Raw genomic sequence first — 21,359 nt, 5'->3', positions numbered from 1 at the left:
GATACCCTATGAGCAGCATCCCCACCCCTCCTCTCCACAGGAAAGGAGCCATCCAGTCAGTCAGACAACAGCCTTCGGGCCTCAGTCTCCACAGGCTGTGTTCCAGTGCATGTGGAGTCTGGGTGGACATAGGACACGAGGGGAGATGTGGTGAGCTTCTTGTTAAGCATATGGGCGTTCTAGGCCTAGGCTGGGCAGATCTAAAGTGACTAGATACAGCACACAAGTCTGAGGAAAACTATGACGAGCCAGCGCCAGGGAGAAGGGGCACTCGTTGAGCACGTTTTACTGAGTGTCACTCTGGCAGCCCTGGGCACCAGGACTACAGAAAAGCCAGAGCTGCCCCCTTAAGAACCTGACAAGTCAGAGCTTACAAGGGCCACAGAGAAAGGTCAGGGTGGAAGGCAGGGGCAGCACTGGCACAGAGGAAGTGAGCCTGCTGTGTGGCCCTCCCGGAACTCGCTGAGAGGCAGGATGTGGAGCCAAGGCAGGCCAGCATGACTTCAGTGACCAGTCATGACACTGCTGGGATAAACCCAGACTAATTCTTTGTTATCTATCTAGCTGATCCTTTTACTCCTTGTGATAAGTCTGGGGTGTGAGAAAGATAAAAACCTACCCAAGGCCAAATACCTAATGAAGGCCCCACTGGCTAAATGGTAGAGCCTGGACTCTGGCCCTGAGCCCTGTTCTCCTGCCAGGGTCATCACCCGAGATGGGTAAGCTTCTGCAGGTCACAGTCCCCAGCACACCCCCAAAACACAGTAGAACTGCACTGGGTATCACCTGGACAGACAAGGCACCACCTACCTCAAGAGGTCACCATTACCTGCAGACACAGGCCAACCCACCCCAGATGTGAGTCCTCCGGCCCAGGGCCAGATGCAATAGCGATCTATCCTTGGAGGATACTGAAAGATGGATACCTAGAACATGTAAGCTGGCAGGTGAGGGGTGGCTTCCCCACCAGCTGGCGCTGGGGAAAAGGAGACTAGCTCAGTCAGCACTTTCTGCTAAAACCACTTGCAAAAAATGAGGCTGTGAACACAACTCAGCCTCTCAGCTCCCTGCACCCTCAGTGGCCCTCGTGACTCTGCACAAAGCCCAACTGTACACGACTGCAGACCCAGGGAGGCGGGGGTCTCCAGCAAGCTTAGCCTCTCTCCTGAATCACAGAGCCTCCACTTCACCCCGCTGAAGACTGTGCTCCCTGCATGCAAAGAAACACTTCAGCCCCACAATGCAGAGCTGTCTAAGGCTTGCTGGATCTGGGGAGCATTTGCAAAGAGGGAGTCCTTGTCTTCAATAAACCCCTTGCCAGCAAAACTTTCACTCATCCCACTACAAATTACATAGCTGAGGTACATGATCACACACAGCATTTGCATTAACAGAATAACGCCCCCCAAATCCAACGAGAGATGAACAGCAGAGCAGACAGACTGCTGTTTGATTTTAATGTTCTGTACCAAGCCCTGCGCTAGGCTCTCCGTTCACCATATCCTCACACTCACAAGCACCCTGCCACCCATTGTACAAATGAGCAAACAGGTAAAGAGGGCTATGGAGACAGATGGAGGCCACCCAGGGTCAGACTCTGGTCTTTATTCAGGTCTCAGGCCCTCACCCTCACCACCCAACCCTGAGAAACAATCCCAAGGGTACTCCAGGCAAGCTGCCTCTCATTTTCTCTCTCCATGGACTAACCCTGCACACATTATCCCAGGCACTTGGGGCTGGGAGAGTCATCTCAAAGCCTGGCACAGTTGCACAGCCAAAACTAACCTGGGACCATCACTAGGAGGCCACCTGCCTCTTGGCCTGGGTGCCTGGCAGGGAGGGCCACAGAGCACTCTAGTCTCCCTGCCCCTGGAGCTAGCTTAGGCTTGCCAGGCAAACACCATGTTAGACTCAGTCTTTAGCCTCGGTCACTCCTTCATAAACAGGGTATGGGATATGGTAACGTTGCTTTGCCTGGCCAAATGGAAACCCCAAGACAGCTCATGACCCTCACTAAAAAGTCAGTCATCTCTCACTAGCCCAAGACCCCCCCTCCTGGTGACTTTAGGCTGCTAACAAGTGCACAGGACCAGCCCACCAAAGGCTCTTCACAATATCCAAGCAGGTAGCAGAACCCATACACAACAAGCAGTCTGTAAAATCAATGTTGTTCCCAGCAAAGCCTACAGCTGGGTCTAGGGCCTGTGACTTCTCCCATAAAACACCTGGGGAGCTAAGGCGCTGAGTCCCTTTGTTAAGTTCAAAGAGACTCAGCAACTCCCTGCTTTTGAAGTCAGGTCTGCTCCAGACACTCTGCCAATATTGTCACTACAAGGTTCAGAGCTCAGAGCATAGTGCCAAACACCTTCCTGCGGAATGTTGCAGTTGGTCCACGCAGCAGCAACCCTTCCCCATCACAGAGGAGGAAACGGGGCGGGGGGGGGGGGGGGTTTCAGAAAGGTTATACAAGTCGTTCTATGAGACACTAAGCCTGGCCCTCACTATAATTTTCCTGAGTGTCACATTTGACTCCATCCCAAAGTTACCTTCCAAGCTCCAAATCTTTCTGCAGTGTGTGTGCTTTCTAAGTTAATTTACCAAAGTTAAGTATAGTAAGGGTCTATAACAACCTGCCAATTAATGAAAACCTCCTCTTACACTTTCTTCAGAGTGTTTGCCCCATTAGGTGTCTTCTGCCAGCATTACCCTAAAATCTATTTGACTCGGAATCCAGGATTTTACCAGCCTTCCATGACCAACACCCACAATCAAGACAGCAAGCACCTGGGCAGAGTAGAGGTGGGGCACAGTTGAAGGTTTAGGTGCAGGTTCTAAGAGGGAGGGAGGCAGGTTCTAAGGGGGAGGGAGGCAGGTCCTAAGGGGGGAGGGAGCAGGTTCTAAGGGGGAGGGAGGCAGGTCCTAAGGGGGGAGGGAGCAGGTTCTAAGGGGGAGGGAGGCAGGTCCTAAGGGGGGAGGGAGCAGGTTCTAAGGGGGAGGGAGGCAGGTCCTAAGGGGGGAGGGAGGCAGGTTCTAAGGGGGAGGGAGGCAGGTCCTAAGAGGGAGGGAGGCAGGTTCTAAGGGGGAGAGAAGCTGGATAAGGAGACAGCATCAAGCCAGGTGACCCAGAACCTGGGTTTGATCAGTGTTCCCTTAGAGTCTCAGCTTGGGGGTTGGGGGGAGGGACTAACTCATAGCTGGCATCATCAGTAGCTACACTCTTTCCTTTGTTTTCTAATAAATTCCAAGAAGCAGACAGAGAAATGAATGGCAGGGGTATGGAACCTCACACCAGGCCACTCAGCTATGCTTAAATGCAAATGCTTTTCTTCAACCTTGGTCCTCCACGCCTAGATTTACAGGGAGCCCAGGGCTCTAGCCTGTTTGAGGAAGCAAGAGCAAGGGCGAAGGACACACGGAGGAGACACACCACAGGACTAGGCTGAGGCTGGTGGGAAGTCCCACTGAGCATCCTCTTCCTAGATTTCCAGGGGGACCAAGGTGGCAGCAGCACCAGCGGGTGGGTGACCATCTGACACTGCAAAGTCTGGCCCCTCCTCTAGGACTGCTGGGATGCCACACCTTGCCTCCCAGCCTGAGCTGCTGAACAGTCTTCACACTGCAGATGTGCAAGGAAAGGGTGGGGGCGCTCAGGCTGTCCCCACCAGTCACAGGGAGGTGGGGGGGGGCAGGAACCCTGAACACCACCTCTTCCCTGTCCATGTCCTGTCCTGTGCTGACTACACCCACTCTGGGAGGGCCACAGAATGAGACTCCTAATATTTTGCAGGAAGACAGAATCTGAGGATAAGAGTCACATTAGCAACCCAACCACGCCCCACACTTTCAGCCAGGAAGGGGCACAGACACCAGGGAACTCTGTACCCCACCTCTTCACTATGTACCCTGACATATTTCTCACTAAATCGCTGTCCTGATCACGTTAAAAAAAAAAAAAAAAAAAAAAACCACCTCAATGGCTCCCCAGGGCCTAAGTAACTAATACAAGTGCCTACCAGTCTCTTACATTTCACTGTTGCTGCTATGCTTTTGTTTTTTGATTCAAGTTCTGAGATGGGGTCTCACTATGTAACTCAATATGAAACTCTTGACTGCTTCCTAGCACTGGGACTGCACATGTCCCTGCTTGGCCACTGTTTTCTCTCAGGAATCCTCTGAGATTCTCAGTGATGTCTTAGTCGTACCCCTCTCTCCTACGGCCTCACCCGACTGCCACTACTCCTGAAGCCAGTTCCTGCTGCACTAGCCCCCATCCCTCCTTTTCCTAAGCACTGCACTGGTTCATCAGGGCTCCACCCCAGCCTTGGGGGAATCTCTGCTGACTTTTACCCAGGGTAGGCCCTTCCCCGGGTTCTTCCTGGAGACATCACTTCCATCCATTTGTTAATCACACTCGTCAGTACTTCAAGCTGGTGCTCCAACACAGCCCTTCAAAGGAGGTAATATTATCCCACGGCATAAATAAGAAACGGAGTCACAGGGAGCTTCAGCTTCTCGCCCAGAGATCACAACCTTGCTCAGGTGACTTCTGAATGAGAGGGTAAGAAACAGTATATCCAAAAAAAAAAAAAAAAAAAAATGGCGAAGTGGTGTAACATAGGTAGAAGCCCCTTCCAGGATCAGAAAATCCCGGCCTAATGCCATCATGTCCTGGATATCACATTAGGTCTTCTGGGTCCCTCACTAATTCGCCCAACAAAGACAGCAGTGAGCAAAAGAGCCAAGACCAGCTCTGGGCCTGGGATGCATCCAGGCCGGCTGGCCCTCCTCCTGCAGAGCTCCGACTGTGGAATTGTGCCTGGCTTCCCAAGCCTCCCTCTCTCGGAAGCTAGCCCTCAACCCTTCCCTTCCTCCCACGGTGTTTGTGGTTTCCAGTGAGCAGCATCCTTCCACATCAGCCAGCCCCAAAGGGAATCTTCCTGCTCAGTAAGATATTAGGAGATCTTTAAAAACACATATTCCCTTAGCCAAATCATCCTGAGAAACACGAGGTCATCTTTCTTTCCTATATAACTTGTCTGGAATATAAATTCTCATGAACACAGCGTGACCCTCCTACAAGACCTGCCAGTTTCTTCTCTTATCTGTTCCCTAATCCCTACGGGAACTTAGAGCAGTCTCCGAGAAATGTTGCCTCCTAGCCCCTCAGGAAGCCCTGGCAAAGTAGGGAGACAGATTTGGCTGTACTCTTCTTTGAAGAGTTGGTAGAACATCTGTAGAACTTAACATTAAAGCAGGCCAATCCCAGCCCTGCCAGCCCCTCTGGGTACAGGGTGGCATTCACCTTCAGTGTCCGTCTTCCCACCTTTTGCTGGAGAGTGGTGACTGCATGCTGGTGATGCCAGCATTTAATAGGACCTCAACTGACTTTAGGCTGTGCTGAGCCGGGAGAGCCCAAAGCAAGCCAGACAGTTTTCCACAAAATTACTCACTCCCCTGCATCATTAACACACAACTTTTAATGGTAAACCAGAACTTAGGTGTATTAAGCTGCTCTGGAAATACACAGCGCCCCACCCAACAAACTCTGTGACATCACTCCATGGGGGAACAGAACCTCTCTGTTTACAGACAGGGAAATTGAGATGGTAAAAGGGAGCAGACACTTGCCTATAGTGGCTCAGCCAGGCCCTGACTCCCAAATACACTGGGGAGGTGACCTGGGCAGAGTAAGACCACAGCTGTAGCTTATGTGACCATCAACAGGAGCAGCAGGGTCTCCCAAAGGGAAGGAGAATGACAGAGGGCTTGTCAGAAATGTCACATCTGTGCTGCTGGAGCTGCAGCCCCAATCTCTCACTCCGCCCTGGCTAGAGGAAGGGTGCTCACCCCAGATTGGCTACCCCACCAGACTATGCTGCAAGTAGATATAAGGTGCCCCGCCTACCATCTACACATCACCCTGTGTAAGACCCAGTCACCCTAGAAACCCCATTTTGCTCCTGGACTTCTAAGAAATCAGGCCTGAGCTGCCAGCCTCTGAGACCCAAGTCCCCATAGGACCTTCATCTAGCCCCCCTTCCAGGCAGGTCACCCTCAAGCATCCTCTACACTCCTTCCCCTATAAAGGTAGCTCTCTGAATTCTTCCAGTCCACAAAGGACTGAAGGGGACTCGCTGTAGGTCCCGTCTAAATTGAGCCTGTCCCACAGGACACAGGTCTAAATTCACTGCACAGACAGTGACCAATAGATTAGCAATTCTGCACTGCATAAGCACTTAGAAATGCAGAGTCTCAGTAGGGCATGGTGCACACTTTTAATCCCAGCACTCTGGAGACAGAGGCAGGTGGATCTCTGCAAGTTGACAGCAAGTTTGGTCTAATTAGTGAGTTCCAGGACAGCCAGAGATACATAGTTTAGACAATGTCTTGAAAAGAAAGAAAGAAAGAAAGAAAGAAAGAAAGAAAGAAAGAAAGAAAGAAAGAAAGAAAGAAAGAGAGAAAACAGATTCCCAGGCCTTGCTCATGCAGCCAGGACTGACTTGCATTTTAGTAAGCTGAACAGGTGGTACATCTGTGTTCATGTTTGAGAACCATGTTTTTTTAAACCACAGCTCTAATCATATCAAGACAGCCATGGCCTAGAACCTTCAGTGGTTTCCTGGAGGCTGGTTTAAGTCCAAACTTTGCAGCTGGGCAATCAAGCTTTTTCCCAACATGGCTTCAACCCACTTCCCCAGGCCTGACCTCCCTTCCCATCCTGTAATGCCAAGAGTCAGTCCCCAGACAGACTTCAGGACACCCTCAAAGCGCTACATCTTCCAGGAAGCGTCTCCGAACTGCACCTGGTATGGCTCTTCTATTTCCTGAACAATGAGGACCACGCCCTTTGTTCCTGTTGCCTATGAACACCAGACTGGGCAGGGAAGATTCCAAGTGCCAATGACATCGAAGAAGTCCCAGTGTCCAGCTCAGACTCTGCCCTAGCCTCCAACTCAGCAAACTAGGATACAGGCATAAACAGGCCTCCACCAGGAACTTCCTGACAACTACAGCAATGTTCTTGGTGTGTGTCTCAGTTTCCCTAAATGCTGAAGAGAATGTAGTGATCCTACTTTCTCTTCTTGGGAGGAGATGGATGATCTGCCCAAGTGGAGAAACAAATCCCTAAACACTGGGGCTCAGAATTTGTAATAAACATTATGTCTGTGTGGTTAGCAGCCCCTCCTCAGCCAGTCAGGACCCTAGGGGTGGTCATATCTGGAGGTGTCCCTGGAAAAGGCTCACAGACACTGCTGCCCTGGCCTGGGTCCCAGAACCCACACTCCTGAGAAAACCCCTAAGAACAGAGTCCCACAAAACTGCTGACCTCCACAGCCTCTAGGGACAAAGAGGCAACGGCACTCCCACTCCTCTGTCCCTCAGCTCTGTACCGCATCTAGCCCACCTCAGACCCCAGCTGGGAGCACTACCTCACTGTTCTAGGCAAAGTCAGAAAGAGGCTGGATGTCTGCAGAGCTCTACTGAGCTCTGCCCTCTCCAGGGAAGGGGAATTCAAAGAAGCAAAGACAGGGACATTAAAAAAAAAAAAAAAAAAAAAAAAAAAAAAAAAAAACACCAAGAGGTGACATTCTAATTAGTGTTTAGAATCACAGAGTTCCCCTCCCCCAAACCCTGACATCAATGTACATGAACTCCAATTCCTTGACGTGGGTTTGGAATGTATTCCAGAAGAGAAAGTGAGGTCAGAAACAGAGACTTGGCCGCCCACTCCAAGCAAGTGTTAAGAAGCCCTCCACTGGCCCAAATCCTAGAGCCATGGGAAAAGTGGCCTGGATTCAAGAGCCAGACCTCTCACTCTGCCACTCTCAATCGTAATACTGTGCCTCCAGTCTGCCCTCAATCAAATGGAAATAAAGGCAACCAGGTAAGTTGCTAAGAGCATTAAAAGAGTCAATATCTGCAGAGTCCTTAAAACAATATCTAGTGCCCACTGAGCACACTAGAACCTTGCCCTACCCTCTTGCCCTTGGCTAGATTTCCCCTCCTCAGGATGCCCTCTTGGCTCCCACCTATGCCAATTCATAGCCCTTTCTAGATATGCCAGCCTCAGATATGAACTGTCAGCTCCTGGCTCCAGCACTTGACCCACAGTGTGACCTTTGGGTCTATCCTAGGTTCCCCCTTCACGATCCCAACTCCCCTCCCTTCCCTATCAGTGGTCCCCTGGTTCTCCCCCTCTACCCTGAAGTGATGGCCCCATGACTCAACACTCCAGTGGCTGTTCTGTACAAACTGGAAAAGTGTGGATACCACAATGAGGGTTCATAAAGAGGCAAACCCCCCAAACCCAGCTTCTTCCTCTCGACACCCTCCCACCCTAGGTCTGAGCATGCAGCAGCCACCCAAGGGAGTGGGTTGAAAATAAATCCCAGGCTGTCCCCATGTCCTGAATTACAGAGCCTGCTTTCTACATAGCTAATACCCACTGCTTCACACACACATACACCTGGATGTCTAGCCAAGAAATCAAAGGAAATCACTTAACTGCAATTGATATGCAGTTACATGTGATTGGTCTCCCCTTGTTAGACAAGAATGACCCCAAAGTACCCATATCTTCTCTGCTTCCCTTTTTCACATCCTACTGGCTGGCTCATATTCTTGCATCAATTTTCACAACTGCTTTTGTGGAAACAAAATAAAAACCTTCAGGATCACTTAAAGCTACAGGAGTCTCCTGTGCTAACTGTAATGCCCATTTTTTTTCTAGTCCAGCCCAACCTCATCTTTGTGGATCAAGCTTTCCTGAGTGTTACCTACAGAACACCAAGCAAGATACCTCAGGTATAGCCATGGGCCAACCAGTCAAGGTTAAGAAGTCAAACAAAGTTGAGACAACTATAACTAAGAGTTATCAACTCTTACACATAAAGTGAAGTTACATATACAATATACAATCAAGTTCTACAATGGCTCATGTGTAGAAGAGGTCCTCTACATGGGCTAGTATGGTGTCCTGGGAAGGTACACTTAAATTTAGAACTAAAAAATATAAGCAAAGTATAACCAGTAAAAGCACTAGGGGAAAAAAATCTTCAAGTCATAGAAGATACCACAAGCAAAGCCCCTGGGGTCAGGAAAAAGCTTAGGGTATTGAAGAGATAGAAGTGTCTGACAGGGAGAAAATAAGGTGTCAAGAGTCAAATAAGGCTAAGAGGTCACAGAGGGTCAACTAGGCCAAGGGAAAGCTCTAAGATTTTATTTGAGTGTAATAAGAAGCCATCGAGAAATAAAAGTATCTGATCAAAATGTTCTATGTTATTCTTGCTGCTCCGTTAAAAATAGATGCAAAGAAGGTAAGTGTGTGCACTGGGAGAAGGCTACTACAGTATTTAGGGACACTTAAAAGGTGACTGGGGTGGGGCAGTAGCCTGAGGCAAGGGTAATGGACCCTAGATGAACTCTGCAAAGTTCATCCTAGCACGGAGAATGGACCCTAGATGAACTCTGCAAAGGACCAAGAGGCCTTGTTCTAGGACTGGCTGTGAAGGGTGGGTGGAAAGGGGTCCGAGCTGCCTGTCCTAAGAGATAGATTATCAGCCACTCTCAGATGTCATGACCCAAGTATTGTCAATCCTGCCCCCGACATTGTCAGGATTCTGCTTTGTCCACATTAAGACATCAGAAGACCGGTAGGATCCAGCTAGGGCCAGAGACAAGATCTGCCACTGAAAATCATGAGCATGAAACCACTTAAGATCTTTGAGTTCTGGGCTGGAGAGATGGTTCATCGGTTAAGCACACTTGCTGCTCTTCCAGAGAACCAAGAGTTAAGTTCCCAGCACCCACCCACAAGACAGCTTACTTGTAATGCAGTTCCAGGGATCTGACAACCTCACACACATGCATGCAGGCAAAATACTAGTACACATAAAATAAGTCAAAAACAGAGATCTTTGTATTCATAAATTAATTTTTTAATCATAAGAAAGAATAAAAACAGGGGTAGAAAGTGAACAGAGGATGGCAAGAAGGGCAGTCAGGAGAGGAAATGCTGAGAACAGAGCCCTGGGGCCCTCAAGCATTTAACAGCAAAACTAAGGGGAAGGGGACAGGCTAGGGCAGGCTGGTAGAAGGGAGGAACTGGGGCACCCAGGGAAAGATACAACTCTAGGACAGAGCTTTCTAAAGACACTGCAAGGCAAGCAAAACCTGCTAGAGCGGCCCTGGATGGACTGCAGAAGGAAAGGGTGCCTGCTTCTTAGGGGCACTGCTTAAAGTCAGAACTTCCGAGGAGATCCTTGTGATGGGAATTGGGTGCCTGGCTGACGGGGGATGAGGTTCAAAGCCAAACAGGGAGACTGTGAAATGACGAGGGCGGACAAAGACTGTTCTCAAAACCTGCTGGGTAAGAAATGCCAGGGACATCTAAAGGGATGGTCACAGGGCCCAGGAGGAAGCGCGGCCCTTCAAGCCCTGTAATGCTCCTTCCTCTGTAAGAGGAAAGGGACAGAGGTAGCAGAACACAAATAAATGAGGGCCATTCAAACACTTTCTTGACCTTCTCTTTACCCCCAGCCTGGGTGACCTCCACTCAGCACCTGCTGTTTCCCCCACAAGCTCGGCCAAGTGGACCCCAGGCGGGACGGTGCTGTGCCACTATCAGTTGGCTCCTCCAACAACCTGTGGGCACGGCTCACGAAAGGGCCAGCCACGGCGCGGTTTGCTCAGGTGCAAGACCCAAAAGGTCCGCGCACCGCTCACCTGCTCCACAGCCGCGCCACCTCCAAGCCGGCGGCCGGCCTCGGCACCCCTTCCCGGCGAAGCGACTTGCTCCCTTCCCTTCGTCAGCCTGGCTCCGGCCAAGCCGGGCAGCCTGTGAGCCCCGGGGCAACCCGCGGGAGAGCGGCTCCCCACTCCTCCAGCTGTCCCAAGGAGACCGGCAGACGCCGGGCCGCCGCCGCCGCCGCCGCCGCCGCAAGCTGTGTTCCCTCCCCTCCACAGCGCACACCCTCCGGGCCGACCGAGTGCCTCGCCGGCTTTGTCTGCGCCGCCGCGCTGGGCGTCCGGAGGATGCGGCCCGGACCCCGGGGTCGCGGCCAGCCCGGGCAGCCTCTTCTGCCCACCGCCCGCCGCCGGCCTCCATCGGGAGCCCCTTGCCTACGAGGCTCGGTGGCTGTCCGAGCCCGGGTCGGGGAGGCCGCACGGTACCTTTCCTTGCGGAGCCCGGGAGCGTCTTCGCGAGCGGCCTCGGCCTCTCCGCCTCCCCTCCTCCGCAGCCACTGGGCTTCCTCCTGCAGCCGCCGCCGGGACCGTAGGGCCGAGCCAGCCGCCGGGGCCTGTGCGGGGGCCCCGCTCCGCCTCGCGTCCCCGGCCCACCCCGCCTGGGTGCTCCGCCCCGGGCCCGCCCACCGGGGGCGGGGAGCCCGAGGCCACCCAGCCTGGAGTTGCCCGCGGCACAGCCACCTGCACTCCCCTATCTCGCAAAAGGGACGCCTCACCCACCTATCCGCCCAGAAACAGAGCCAGCCCCGCGACGCCCCGCCCTGCAAAGCAGACGAGGTCTTCCGGCACTGTCAGAGCGCTGCGCCCACCTCAGTTTACCCAGACTCTGCCGCCCTTTTGAAAAGAAGAAAGGGCCCCTCTTGTCCTGGACTGTCTCTCGTCCTGCAGGTCTCAGGTGGGTGCCGGCGGGAACCAGGAACCTCAGGTGAAAGGAAAAGAATGCTCACATCCTCTCAGTACCCAGCCCATGTCCTGAAGTGGCCCTTTTTAAAAAGTGTATTTCCCTAGTAAAACCCTCAAACTTTTAATAAAAGCCAACGTTAATACTAGGTGGCACTTTTTCCTTTTTTCAAAAAAAAATTAATTGGTATCAATTATTTTTTAGCGGGCAATAGTGGCACATGCCTTTAATCTGGTGGTTCTCCAGCTTCCTAATGCTGACACACAGTTCCTCGTGTTGTAGTGACCCCCCAACCATAAAATTATTTCATTGCTACTTCGTAACTGTAATGTTGCTACTGTTATGAATTGAAACATAAATAAATATCTGACATGCGACCCCTATGAAAGGTCGTTGGAACCCTAAGGGATAGTAACCCACAGGTTTAGGACCACTGCGGAATCCCTCTAGAAGCAGGTGGATCTCTGAGTTCAAAGCCAGTCTGAACCACAGAGTAAGTGTAGGACAGCCAGAGTCAAACAGAGAAATCCTGTCTTGAACCACCCCCAACTCTCCCCCTCCACACACACACACAAAAGTAAGAAAATTATTTTTTATTCATCTCTGCACCTCCTAATCTGTTTTTTCGTATGTTTTGCTGGTACTACACCAGGTCAACACTTGGTCCGAGGGAATACAAGCCCCTGGTGGCCGCAGAGCCTCTACTCCGAACTGTGTCTCTGGAGGGGGCCCTCCCCTGATTTCAACCTGGAACCAGGCAATGCTGAGCACAGGTCGCTGTAGGTTCAGCCCGGAGAGATCCTGGATGTGGATCACATGCTCGTGATCCCAGCCTCAGAAGGCCATGTGGGGGGGGGGGGGGTACAGAGTTCAAGGCTAGCCTTGGCTACATACCAACTTCAAGGCCAGGCTGAGCCACACAGTGAAAGCCTGCCTCAAAGAAGCAAGAAGTAGAGATGTGGCTCAACAGCAGAACACACTTCTCAACATAGACAAGGCTCTGGGGCCAATCCCCAAAACTGAATTATATATATAATTCATATATATATATATATATATATATATATATATATGGCCTGGAAAGAGGTAGCCCTGCAAAAGTGGCTCTGATGGTCCCAGCCAAAGGGAACCAACCACCTAGGAGCCAATTTGGGTAGGGGACAAATGAATTTCTGGTGAAGTTTCTTCTTGTCAGAAAGGCTCTAGTCCTTCACCAAACTCGAAGTCCCTCTTCCCACCCCTCTTTAAAACACCACGCACTCCTGGGGTTAAACTCAGGTACACACCATACTCTCCTCTGTGGCTCTGTCACCCTCCACCAAAGAGTGGAATGGCTATGGGTGACTTTAAGGGCTAAAAAGCCTCTGTGTAGTTACTTGGTCTTAGGCAAGTTACTTAGTGTCTTCTTGTTTCCGTTCCCTCCTCCTCAATAAGTAATACCTGCTCCAAAGGGTGGTATTACACAAAAATATTAATCTGATCTGACTGTTTAGAAAACTATTCAAATGGTTTGCGTGCAAACAAGCAGCTTAATTTAGTTACTCATATAACAGAAAAGCCCAGCAGTATAACTGACTCGGGTATGCAATGGCCCAAATAAATAAATAAAAATTCAAACCTGCTCTTCACAATGAAAACCTGTTTTCAGCAGCTCTGAGCCCCATCCCCACAGACCTCATCCTCATTTCTTTCAGTCAAATAGTTGGCTCTGACTGGTTCATATGTCATCCCGAGGCAGTCACTGAGGTGTAGCCTGGAGCCAGGCCATCTATTCTAAGCCATATGGATAGGGAGGGAAGAAGAATAATTACAGGGCCCTGTTTACTACCAGAAGGTGAACGGCCCCAGAGCTGTGTGTGCCAAGCTTGTACTAAGTTCCCCTCCAAAAGCCATTAAAGATACTTGTGTTCCAATTGAGGCAGATAAGAAAGATCCACCTATTCCTGGCGCACTTTGGGTGTTAAGCATTGTTAAAACTGTTTTTAAAGTTGCTATTACTAGCTGGACTTGTTGACACATGCTTCTAATCCCAGCACTCCAGAGGTAGGCAGATCTCTGAGTTTGAGGCCAGCCTCAAACTGCAGAGCAAGTTCCAGGACATCATGGACTACACAAAAAAACCTTGTGGGGGGGGGGGGGGAATCACTATTACTATTAATGATGTTTTAAAGTTCTGGTTAAAAGTACTACTGATATTTATGCCCTTGTCAGAAAGATGTTGGGGAGTGGGGAGATCTTGCTCCCTAATTAGCAATTATTGGATTCTGTCTCTCTGGCTTCATTGCTTTGAGCAAAAGGCTGCCAGTCAAGCATCCAACTAGACTACCCTTAGGTCAGTTGAGCTGTTTGGAACACTGCATAGACAAAAAGAATGCCCTGGTTTTTCTGTCTCCTGAAGGCACAAACTCAGGCAAGATTGTTTCCATTTGTAACAGACTTTTTGCTATCAGTCACCCAAATGAACTCAGATGATCCTATAACCATCTCCACCCAGGACAGAGGGAACACACTTCCCCTAGTGGCCTGGCAGAGGCACTGTCATGGCCTATACTAGACCTGTAGACAAAAATACCCATTTGTATTATGTTAGGTGTGCTACCATTGGTGAAGACACGAAGCATCATTTATGCATGAGACATTCTGTTGTTGGTTCAAATGCTCTTTTTCTAGCTAGAGACGGATTTGGTTCTTGGTGCATCATCTGAGAGATGCCCTCCTGTGCTCCCTCCACTGGCTTTGCAGCATTAAACTCTGTAAGAGGCATCTCTCAAGTGGTTTTGTCTACTTTTAATGGCGCTGAGAGAAGCAGTAGGCACAGTAGGAGGCAGTGATGGAGCAGTAGTTAACACACACACACACACAGAGAAAGAGAGAGAGAGAGAGAGAGAGAGAGAGAGAGAGAGAGAGAGAGAGAGAGCTCATTTTTAACCAGCCTTGTGGCTCCAAGGCTGGGCTCTCCTAAGCCTCCCGCAGCTAGTATGCCTTTTCCTTTACTCCTGGCTCAACACTCTAAATCTGCCCTTGGCTGAGTTGCCCAGTTACCTTCTCCTGGCTCGACAACCCTACAACTGCCCTCAGCTTAGCTGCGTTTCTAATCTCCTGCCTGGGGAAGGGACCAATGGCCACTCCACCTGAGATCTCTCCCTCCAAAGCATGGCAAATTCCCTTTCCCCACCCGTGTCTCCTAACCTACTATCAAGAACCTAGAAGTCCCACCTCTTCTGCCCAGCCATTAGCCACCAGCATCTTTATTGATCAATTAAAAACCAATTGGGGAACAGGATCTTCAGAATTCACATGCAGATTCCTGACCAAAGCATCAGAACCAACCCCTACTACTACATAGGTGCCCTCCTCTTATTCTATTTTATTTTGCTTTTAATTAATTCCGTAGGTAGTCAAGTTGACCATCAAAAATAGGCATCCCAATACTTGCAAAAAGATCCCCAGTGCAGTGGGCTGGCAAGAGCAGTAACAGGAGGGGATCCAAAAGCTGCCAAAGATCACAAGGGGAAGCAATTACCTGTGATTTCTATCTGGGTAAAACAAAAGGACTCCAACTGGATGACTGTCGCATGAGGTGCCAGACATTTTAGAATATCTGTCTGTGTTTGAGTAACTTCCCACGCCACAAATCCTTCTCCACATCCCTGCTTCAAAGCCAGAACTGCTTTTTCCCAGGCTCCTTTGCAGCTAAGATGATCACATAATGCAGACACTGCCAATGAGATAAATTACTGGATGTTTTTATGTAAAAGGAACTAATCAAGAGCCAGAAAACCCAGCATCTATTCAGACAAAGAACAGCAAGGTAGAAATGGTGGCTTTAGGGACAATAGTGGGAGAGGTACTGGAGCGCTTGCCACAAGACATGGAAATGCTCTTTCAGAAGTTTATGACCACGTAAGTCCTCCAAAACCCAGTGGCTTAAGAAAAACTCTTATTTCTAACAATTCTTTGGGTCAACTAGACCCAGCTGGGCAGATCGGCTGCCATATGGTATCGATTAGGCACAGTAAATGGAAAGCTGGCTGCAGCCACATAGAACATGTCCAGCAGAATAGCCTACACTTCCTTATAACATGGCAACCTGGTTTCTCACTGGATGAAACAGAAGCTGCCAAGCATCTTAAGACATAGGCCCAGGTCTGCCAAGTAATCATTTCTACCGCACTCTATGCCAAAAGCCAGAAAGCCATCTAGGACTCCAAAAGAAAGGTAATGGAGGGAGGAAAGAAGGGGAAAAAATTATGTAATTATATTATAATCTCAAAAATAAAATAAAAGATAGAAAGAACCAAAGGCAAGCACTTGCAGTAGAATTGAGCGCTTTCTAGGACCACAATTACTAATTAGCACAGATTTGATGGTTTACATAACAAAGCTCACTGTCTCAGAGCTGTGGCAGGTAAAGGTCCAGAATCAGGGCATCAGCAAGACTGGTTCCTTTGAGAATGGGGGCACCCAGCCCACACTTCTCTTCTGGCTTCTAGAAGGTGCAGGTAACCACTGTCTTCCCATGACTTCCAGATCCATCTCCTTGGTCTTAGCTATCATCTACAATGGCCATAATAACTTCATTTCACTTTGATTATGTCCGTAAAGAATAGGGCATAGTGGTGCATACCTTTAATCCCAGCACTCAGGAGGAAGGCAAAGACAGGTGGATCTCTGTGAGTTCAAGGACAGTGTGGTTTACATAGAGATGTCCACCATAGCCAGGGCTATGTAGAGAGACCCTGACTCAAAAACATGTGTGTGTGTGTGTGTGTATGTGTATATGTATATATATTTCCAGAGTACATATATTTCCAAATATATGTGTGTGTGTGTATGTGCATGTGTGTGTATATATATATACATACATATATATATATGTATGTATATATATATATATATAATTTCTAGGGATTAATCTTTTTTTAATTATGCTAAATACTGTCAGTCTTGGAAGTACTGGAGAATAGGATTCCAACATACCTTTTTTGGGAAAACACAGGCTGTCATGTAACAAGTATGGACAGAGAAGTAGCAGGAAGCCTTGGCAGCCATCTTTGCAGTAATTGACAAGAAAGAAAAGTTCCCAAGGGATACCTCGCTCTTATCTTCAGGAACAGATTCCTGAGGCAGGTAGGTTTAAATTAAGACCAGGAACTTTATAACCAACCCTAGCAAGCAGCAGCAGGCCCCCTTGATTACAGACTGTTTCTTCTCTCCCACCAGAGGAAGCAGAAGAGACACACGGAATGGATTTCCCCTCCTAAAAGGAAGTCAGGACTGTTTGACATTTCCCCCTTCCAACATGGTGTACAACCAGGTCAGAAAACCAGTGGCCCGCAGAGCTCTGGATGACTGTGGGGACCCCAGACTTCCCTCAGGTTATTCAAAGCCTCTCACCTCAATTATTTGCCTACATGAGTGTTGTTTGTGCCCTGGCTTTTTATCTGACAATCTTTGTTTATTCAGACCCTTGTACTCAGAGTTTAGAAATTTGGTCTTGGGCAAGAATCACGCCTCCTTGTAAATGGCGGTCACCACCACCATCTATGGTTCCATGGTCATGTCCTCTTCCTGCCACCTAACCAGAAATTTTCATCCACTTATAGCCTAAATCATGGCCATTACTTGGGATCTGGGGGGGGGGGGGAGGAACAAACATAAAACAGGGACTAGAGAGATGGCTCAGTGGTTGAGAGCAGTGGCTGCTCTTCCAGAGGACCCAGGTTCAATTCCTAGAACCCACACGGCAGCTCACAATTCCAGTTCCAGGGGATCTGTTAACCCACACATAGACATATATGTAGGCAAGACACCCAATGCACATAAAATAAAAATAAGTAAATCCTTTTTAAAAAAACCTAAAAAAACAAAACAAAAAAACAACAATGACAAAAACAACAACAAAAAATAAGGAGGGTGCCTCAAACTACATTAATTAAAAGAGACTCAACCAAGGGGAGGCAGACTGAGAGAGGATATGGGGAAGGCACTCGCTCATTCGGCTCCTTTACTCATATGTACCCAACTACCTCAAAAGAAATAGACGCGTGGAATGAGAGGCCTTTTGATGTTCCCACACCACGCACAGCTCTTCTCACTGCTGAAGAGCTGTGCAATATGCACTCGGTCAGGAGGTCTGTTCTGAGTCCTGAGCCATGCCCACCCAGCACGCTGGCCCATTGACGTCATCAGCACAGCTGACCGATCCCAGACATGGGTGCATACAGAACACGGAACATCCTAGGCTCCAGTGTAACAAACAAATCTGGTCACGGTGTGTGTCAGCATCCCGACGCTTCCCACACACGGGGGTCTTGTTGATGATAGGCTTGCACCACAGCCTGTGTGTCAGTGCAGAGTAAACAGGATGGGCTGATGCCGGTGCCACACACCAACTAAACAGGAAAAGAAGTACTCAGCCCACACGAGGCCCGCCTGCAATGCTCAGTCATGGAGGAGAGGAGAGAGAAGAGGACAGGGGAAATTTCCCAGGCAGGCGGTGGGTGGGGTAGATAGTAGTAACACTAGATAGGTAGATAGGCGAATGAAGGCAGAGACAGTGAAGAAGTCAGACAGGTAGGTGGGATCCCAAAACCAAGGCTTGGGATGTTGTGACTATACTTGCTAAGCTCTTACTGGTCACCCAAGCCCCTGCCACTAGGTCCCAAAATCTGACCTCCTTCTGTCCCATCCCTGTTGTATTCCTTGTCCCCTGGAAACCCCTACATGTCCTTCTCCCACCCTTTGCCAGGTCTCACTCACGCTTTAGAGCATCCTGAAAGCCCTCATCCTCATGACTTCTCTCTTTGGTACCGAGAAGTCTCTCCCAGGTTTGTTTCCAGGTTTACTTTTGCACCATTTTGGATGTCTCCTTAGGTGACACTCGATCTCCATTTTCATATAGAAGTGCTGAACCCTTTGTCAGTCTGCCCAAGGCCACCAGCAAATTAAGAACAAATTTCACCTCCTGGGCTTAAGTTTCAACCCTCATCTGATTTTCTGAGGCCACATCGAGGTGGTCTTTTTTGGCTCACCGCCCCTGATCTTGGTGATAACTGTGCTTTGATGGGAGCACCAGAGGGCTCGTGACTCAGGTAGGAGGATAGGGCTGTCAACTTCCTGGGAGAAGCACTTACCCATAAACAGAGCATCATGTGAGTCACTAGCAGGACCGGGAGGCTCTGAATCATCCTTGAATCTATTTCAGCTGAGAAGGAGAGTACTCCTGGAGGATAACAGCCTGTTCATTGCTCTTTCCCCAACAGCACTGAAAGCTGGAATTGAGCCACGTAGGAAGGTGGATCAGGCCCCAAGAAGGTCCTTGTGGCTATCCTGAATGGAGAAACCTGGGAAGGAAGGACAGTCCGGAAGTCTTTCAAAGTGGGTCAGGGCAAAGAGCAATACATAACGCTCAATATTCAAATTCAGATTCAAGAGATGTATAGAAGGATGCATTTGAAAAATGTTACTTGCCTTGCAGTGTGTGTGTGAAAGATTTATGTTGTGATCATAAAAAGAAAAAGAGCTATAGGAATATGTTCTGGCCTGGCAACAATTTGAGAATTCCTTTAAATGGCAATCTATTCCCCATGTAGATTTATAGATCAGTAGGAGGGCAGAGCACCAGAACTCAGAGCACTAGGAAAGGCTGCCTGGGAGGACGGCTACCCTGCTCGCCTGGACTTGCTCATGCATATGCCCTTGGCTCCTTCCCCCTCATTCAGTGCTTCTAAACTTTCAGAAACACTGGAGGGCTTGTGAGAAACTGAGCAAACCAGGCTGCACCCACACAGTTTCTGGTTCAGTAGCGGGGGAGGGGCAGTGGTCTGCATTTCTGAGTTCCCAGGTGCTGCTGATACTGCTGGACCATGAGCTAGCTCACCTTGAGAGACGCAAGTGCAGGTGGCCCTCGACCTTTGCTCTCCTCACACACCCCGTAGCTAAGGACCAGGGAGGCTGCTTTATATTCAGGCCTCGAGGCTTCCCAGAGCATGGCCCCTTCGGCCCACTGTCCTTCTCCTCGGAGTTGTCTTTCTCAGTCTCTACAGTGACTTCCTTTTACTCTCCTAAGTGTTCAGAAGCCTCTTAGATCCCCTATCCATCTGGTGACCCAACTTCACACCCCACTGAGAAAACAGAAGCCATTGTTGTGCTTCATTGCAGTGCTAAACATCATGACCAAAAGCATCTTGTAACTCTCAGGCCCCCATCTCTGAGGGAAGTCAGGAACTCAAAGCAGGGACCTAGAGGCAGGAACTGAAGTAGACGTTAAGGGGGACCACTACTTACTGGCTCACTCCTCCACGGCATGCTCAATCTGCTTTCTTAAACAACCCAGGACCATATGCCCAGAGGTGACAGCAATCCCAGTATGCTAGACCCTCCTACATGAATCATGAACCAAGAAATTGTCCCACAAGCTTGCCCATAGGCCAATCTGATGGAGCCATGTTCTCAACTGAGGTTACATCTTCATAGATGAGACTTGGTTTGTGTCAAGTTGCCAAAAATCAACCGGTACAGACATGAGCTTCTCGTTAGCACATCTCCAGCTTCACCCATGTCAGGACCGAAGTCTCTTCTGGAAAGTACAGGGGTGCCCTGCTTCCACCAAAGGTCCTCACACCATTCATGTCCCTCCTTCAAGTTCTCCCCCCTCTCCTGTTTAGTCCCGCCATTCTTTCTCCGGTAAGCCATTCCACATGCACAAAATCTCATCTAAAAATAACCAAGGGTGGGAGTGTAGCTCGGTAGTAGAACATGCCTGCATGCCATGCACAGGGAGTGTAAATCAATAAAAAAAAAAAAATACCCGAGACCACACTCAACCTCAGACTGAGTCTCCAGCTGCCGCACCACCCCCCAGTTCACAGCAGAACTTTCTTCAAAGTGTTGTGGGGGGTTCCCTTGACAAAACACCAAACAATCTCACATGGCCACATCTGGTAACTGTTGCCTCTATGGCTGCCTTCCACAGGGAAGGCTTTTTGCTTGTGGCTAATTTTAACCCTATACTTTCTTGCCTGCTTCTCCTTCATGGACACCAGCGGCTCCGTGCTATGGGTAGATGCTGACCTCCAACACCCCTTCCTGACATGTTCTCTGGCCTCGTGGCTCCAATATGGCACCTACTAAGTCTTTACTGCCAGCTTGGCTTACTACCTGATCCATCTTAGCATGTCCCCAAGTCAAACTTTATTCCCTTTCCATGTACATATTAAAATGTATGTTTATTAGGGCAAGTGAGATGGGTCAGCTTTGAAAACCTAAGAACCTGAGTCATATCCCCAGGACCCACGTAAAGGTAGAAGAAAGCCAACTCTACAAAGCCATCCAACTGAAAAACACACCATGGTTCACATTCTCTTCCCCCACGGTAATATAACTAGTAATTAAGTATATAATACCATATTAATTATATCATTTCAAATGTATAGTTCAATAGCTTTGAATATACTCACAGTTTGGATAACTATTTTGTCTACCCACATCCAGAACTTTCCATTGTCCTAAAGAAAAATCCTGTGTGCATTAAACACTAACCCCAGTCTTGTCTCAGCCTCTGGTAATTGTAATTCTGCATTCTGTCTCATTAAATCTCACAACTGTGGGCAGCTCGTAAAACTGGAACCATGTGGGTTTTGTTTCTGTGTCAGCCTGCCTGCCTTTTAACTACTGCAAATTCCACTATCCCCCAACTACCCCAAAACAC

The 21,359-nt window shown here is 49.2% G+C and overlaps 2 protein-coding genes across 25 annotated transcripts in view; one reads left to right on the top strand and one right to left on the bottom strand.

The window, feature by feature from the left end:
• Smox (spermine oxidase) overlaps window positions 1-11,351 on the bottom strand; it is a 33,326-nt gene extending 21,975 nt beyond the window's left edge. For 9 of the 23 annotated variants that reach the window (NM_001177833.1, NM_145533.2, NM_001177834.1 and 6 more), the window contains exon 1: window positions 11,173-11,347. The gene's annotated coding sequence lies outside the window, so the exon portion shown is untranslated. Of the gene's footprint in view, window positions 1-10,725 lie in introns of all 23 variants that reach the window. The other 14 variants (XR_374452.2, XM_006499291.2, XM_011239475.2 and 11 more) reach the window with 8 other exon arrangements.
• Window positions 10,933-21,264, top strand: Gm30679 (predicted gene, 30679). Of its 2 annotated transcripts, XR_374986.4 has the most exons (4): window positions 11,398-11,641; window positions 16,647-16,777; window positions 16,871-16,964; window positions 18,913-21,264. XR_374986.4 is itself a non-coding variant. In XM_030252306.1 (2 exons), exons 1-2 carry the CDS (start codon window positions 11,035-11,037, stop codon window positions 18,981-18,983), a joined length of 678 nt encoding a protein of 225 aa, XP_030108166.1. In that variant the 5' UTR covers window positions 10,933-11,034; the 3' UTR covers window positions 18,984-21,264. The 2 variants fall into 2 exon arrangements, 1 of the variants encoding a protein (XP_030108166.1); XM_030252306.1 differs by lacking the exons at window positions 16,647-16,777; window positions 16,871-16,964 and having other exon boundaries at window positions 10,933-11,641.
• The last annotated feature ends 95 nt before the right edge of the window (window positions 21,265-21,359 follow it).

Source organism: Mus musculus, chromosome 2, assembly GCF_000001635.26.
Source record: "Mus musculus strain C57BL/6J chromosome 2, GRCm38.p6 C57BL/6J".
In the NCBI taxonomy this organism is placed as follows: Eukaryota; Metazoa; Chordata; class Mammalia; order Rodentia; family Muridae; genus Mus; species Mus musculus.
Note: the sequence above shows the minus strand (reverse complement) of the source record. Positions and strands in the feature narration are given on the sequence as shown.

Coding starts and splice junctions, on each gene's coding strand:
- Gm30679 (XM_030252306.1), top strand. CDS start 11,035: ATGCGGCCCGGACCCCGGGGTCGCGGCCAGCCCGGGCAGCCTCTTCTG. Junction 11,642..18,912: donor TCTCGTCCTGCAGGTCTCAG/GTGGGTGCCGGC, acceptor TTTCCCCAACAG/CACTGAAAGCTGGAATTGAG.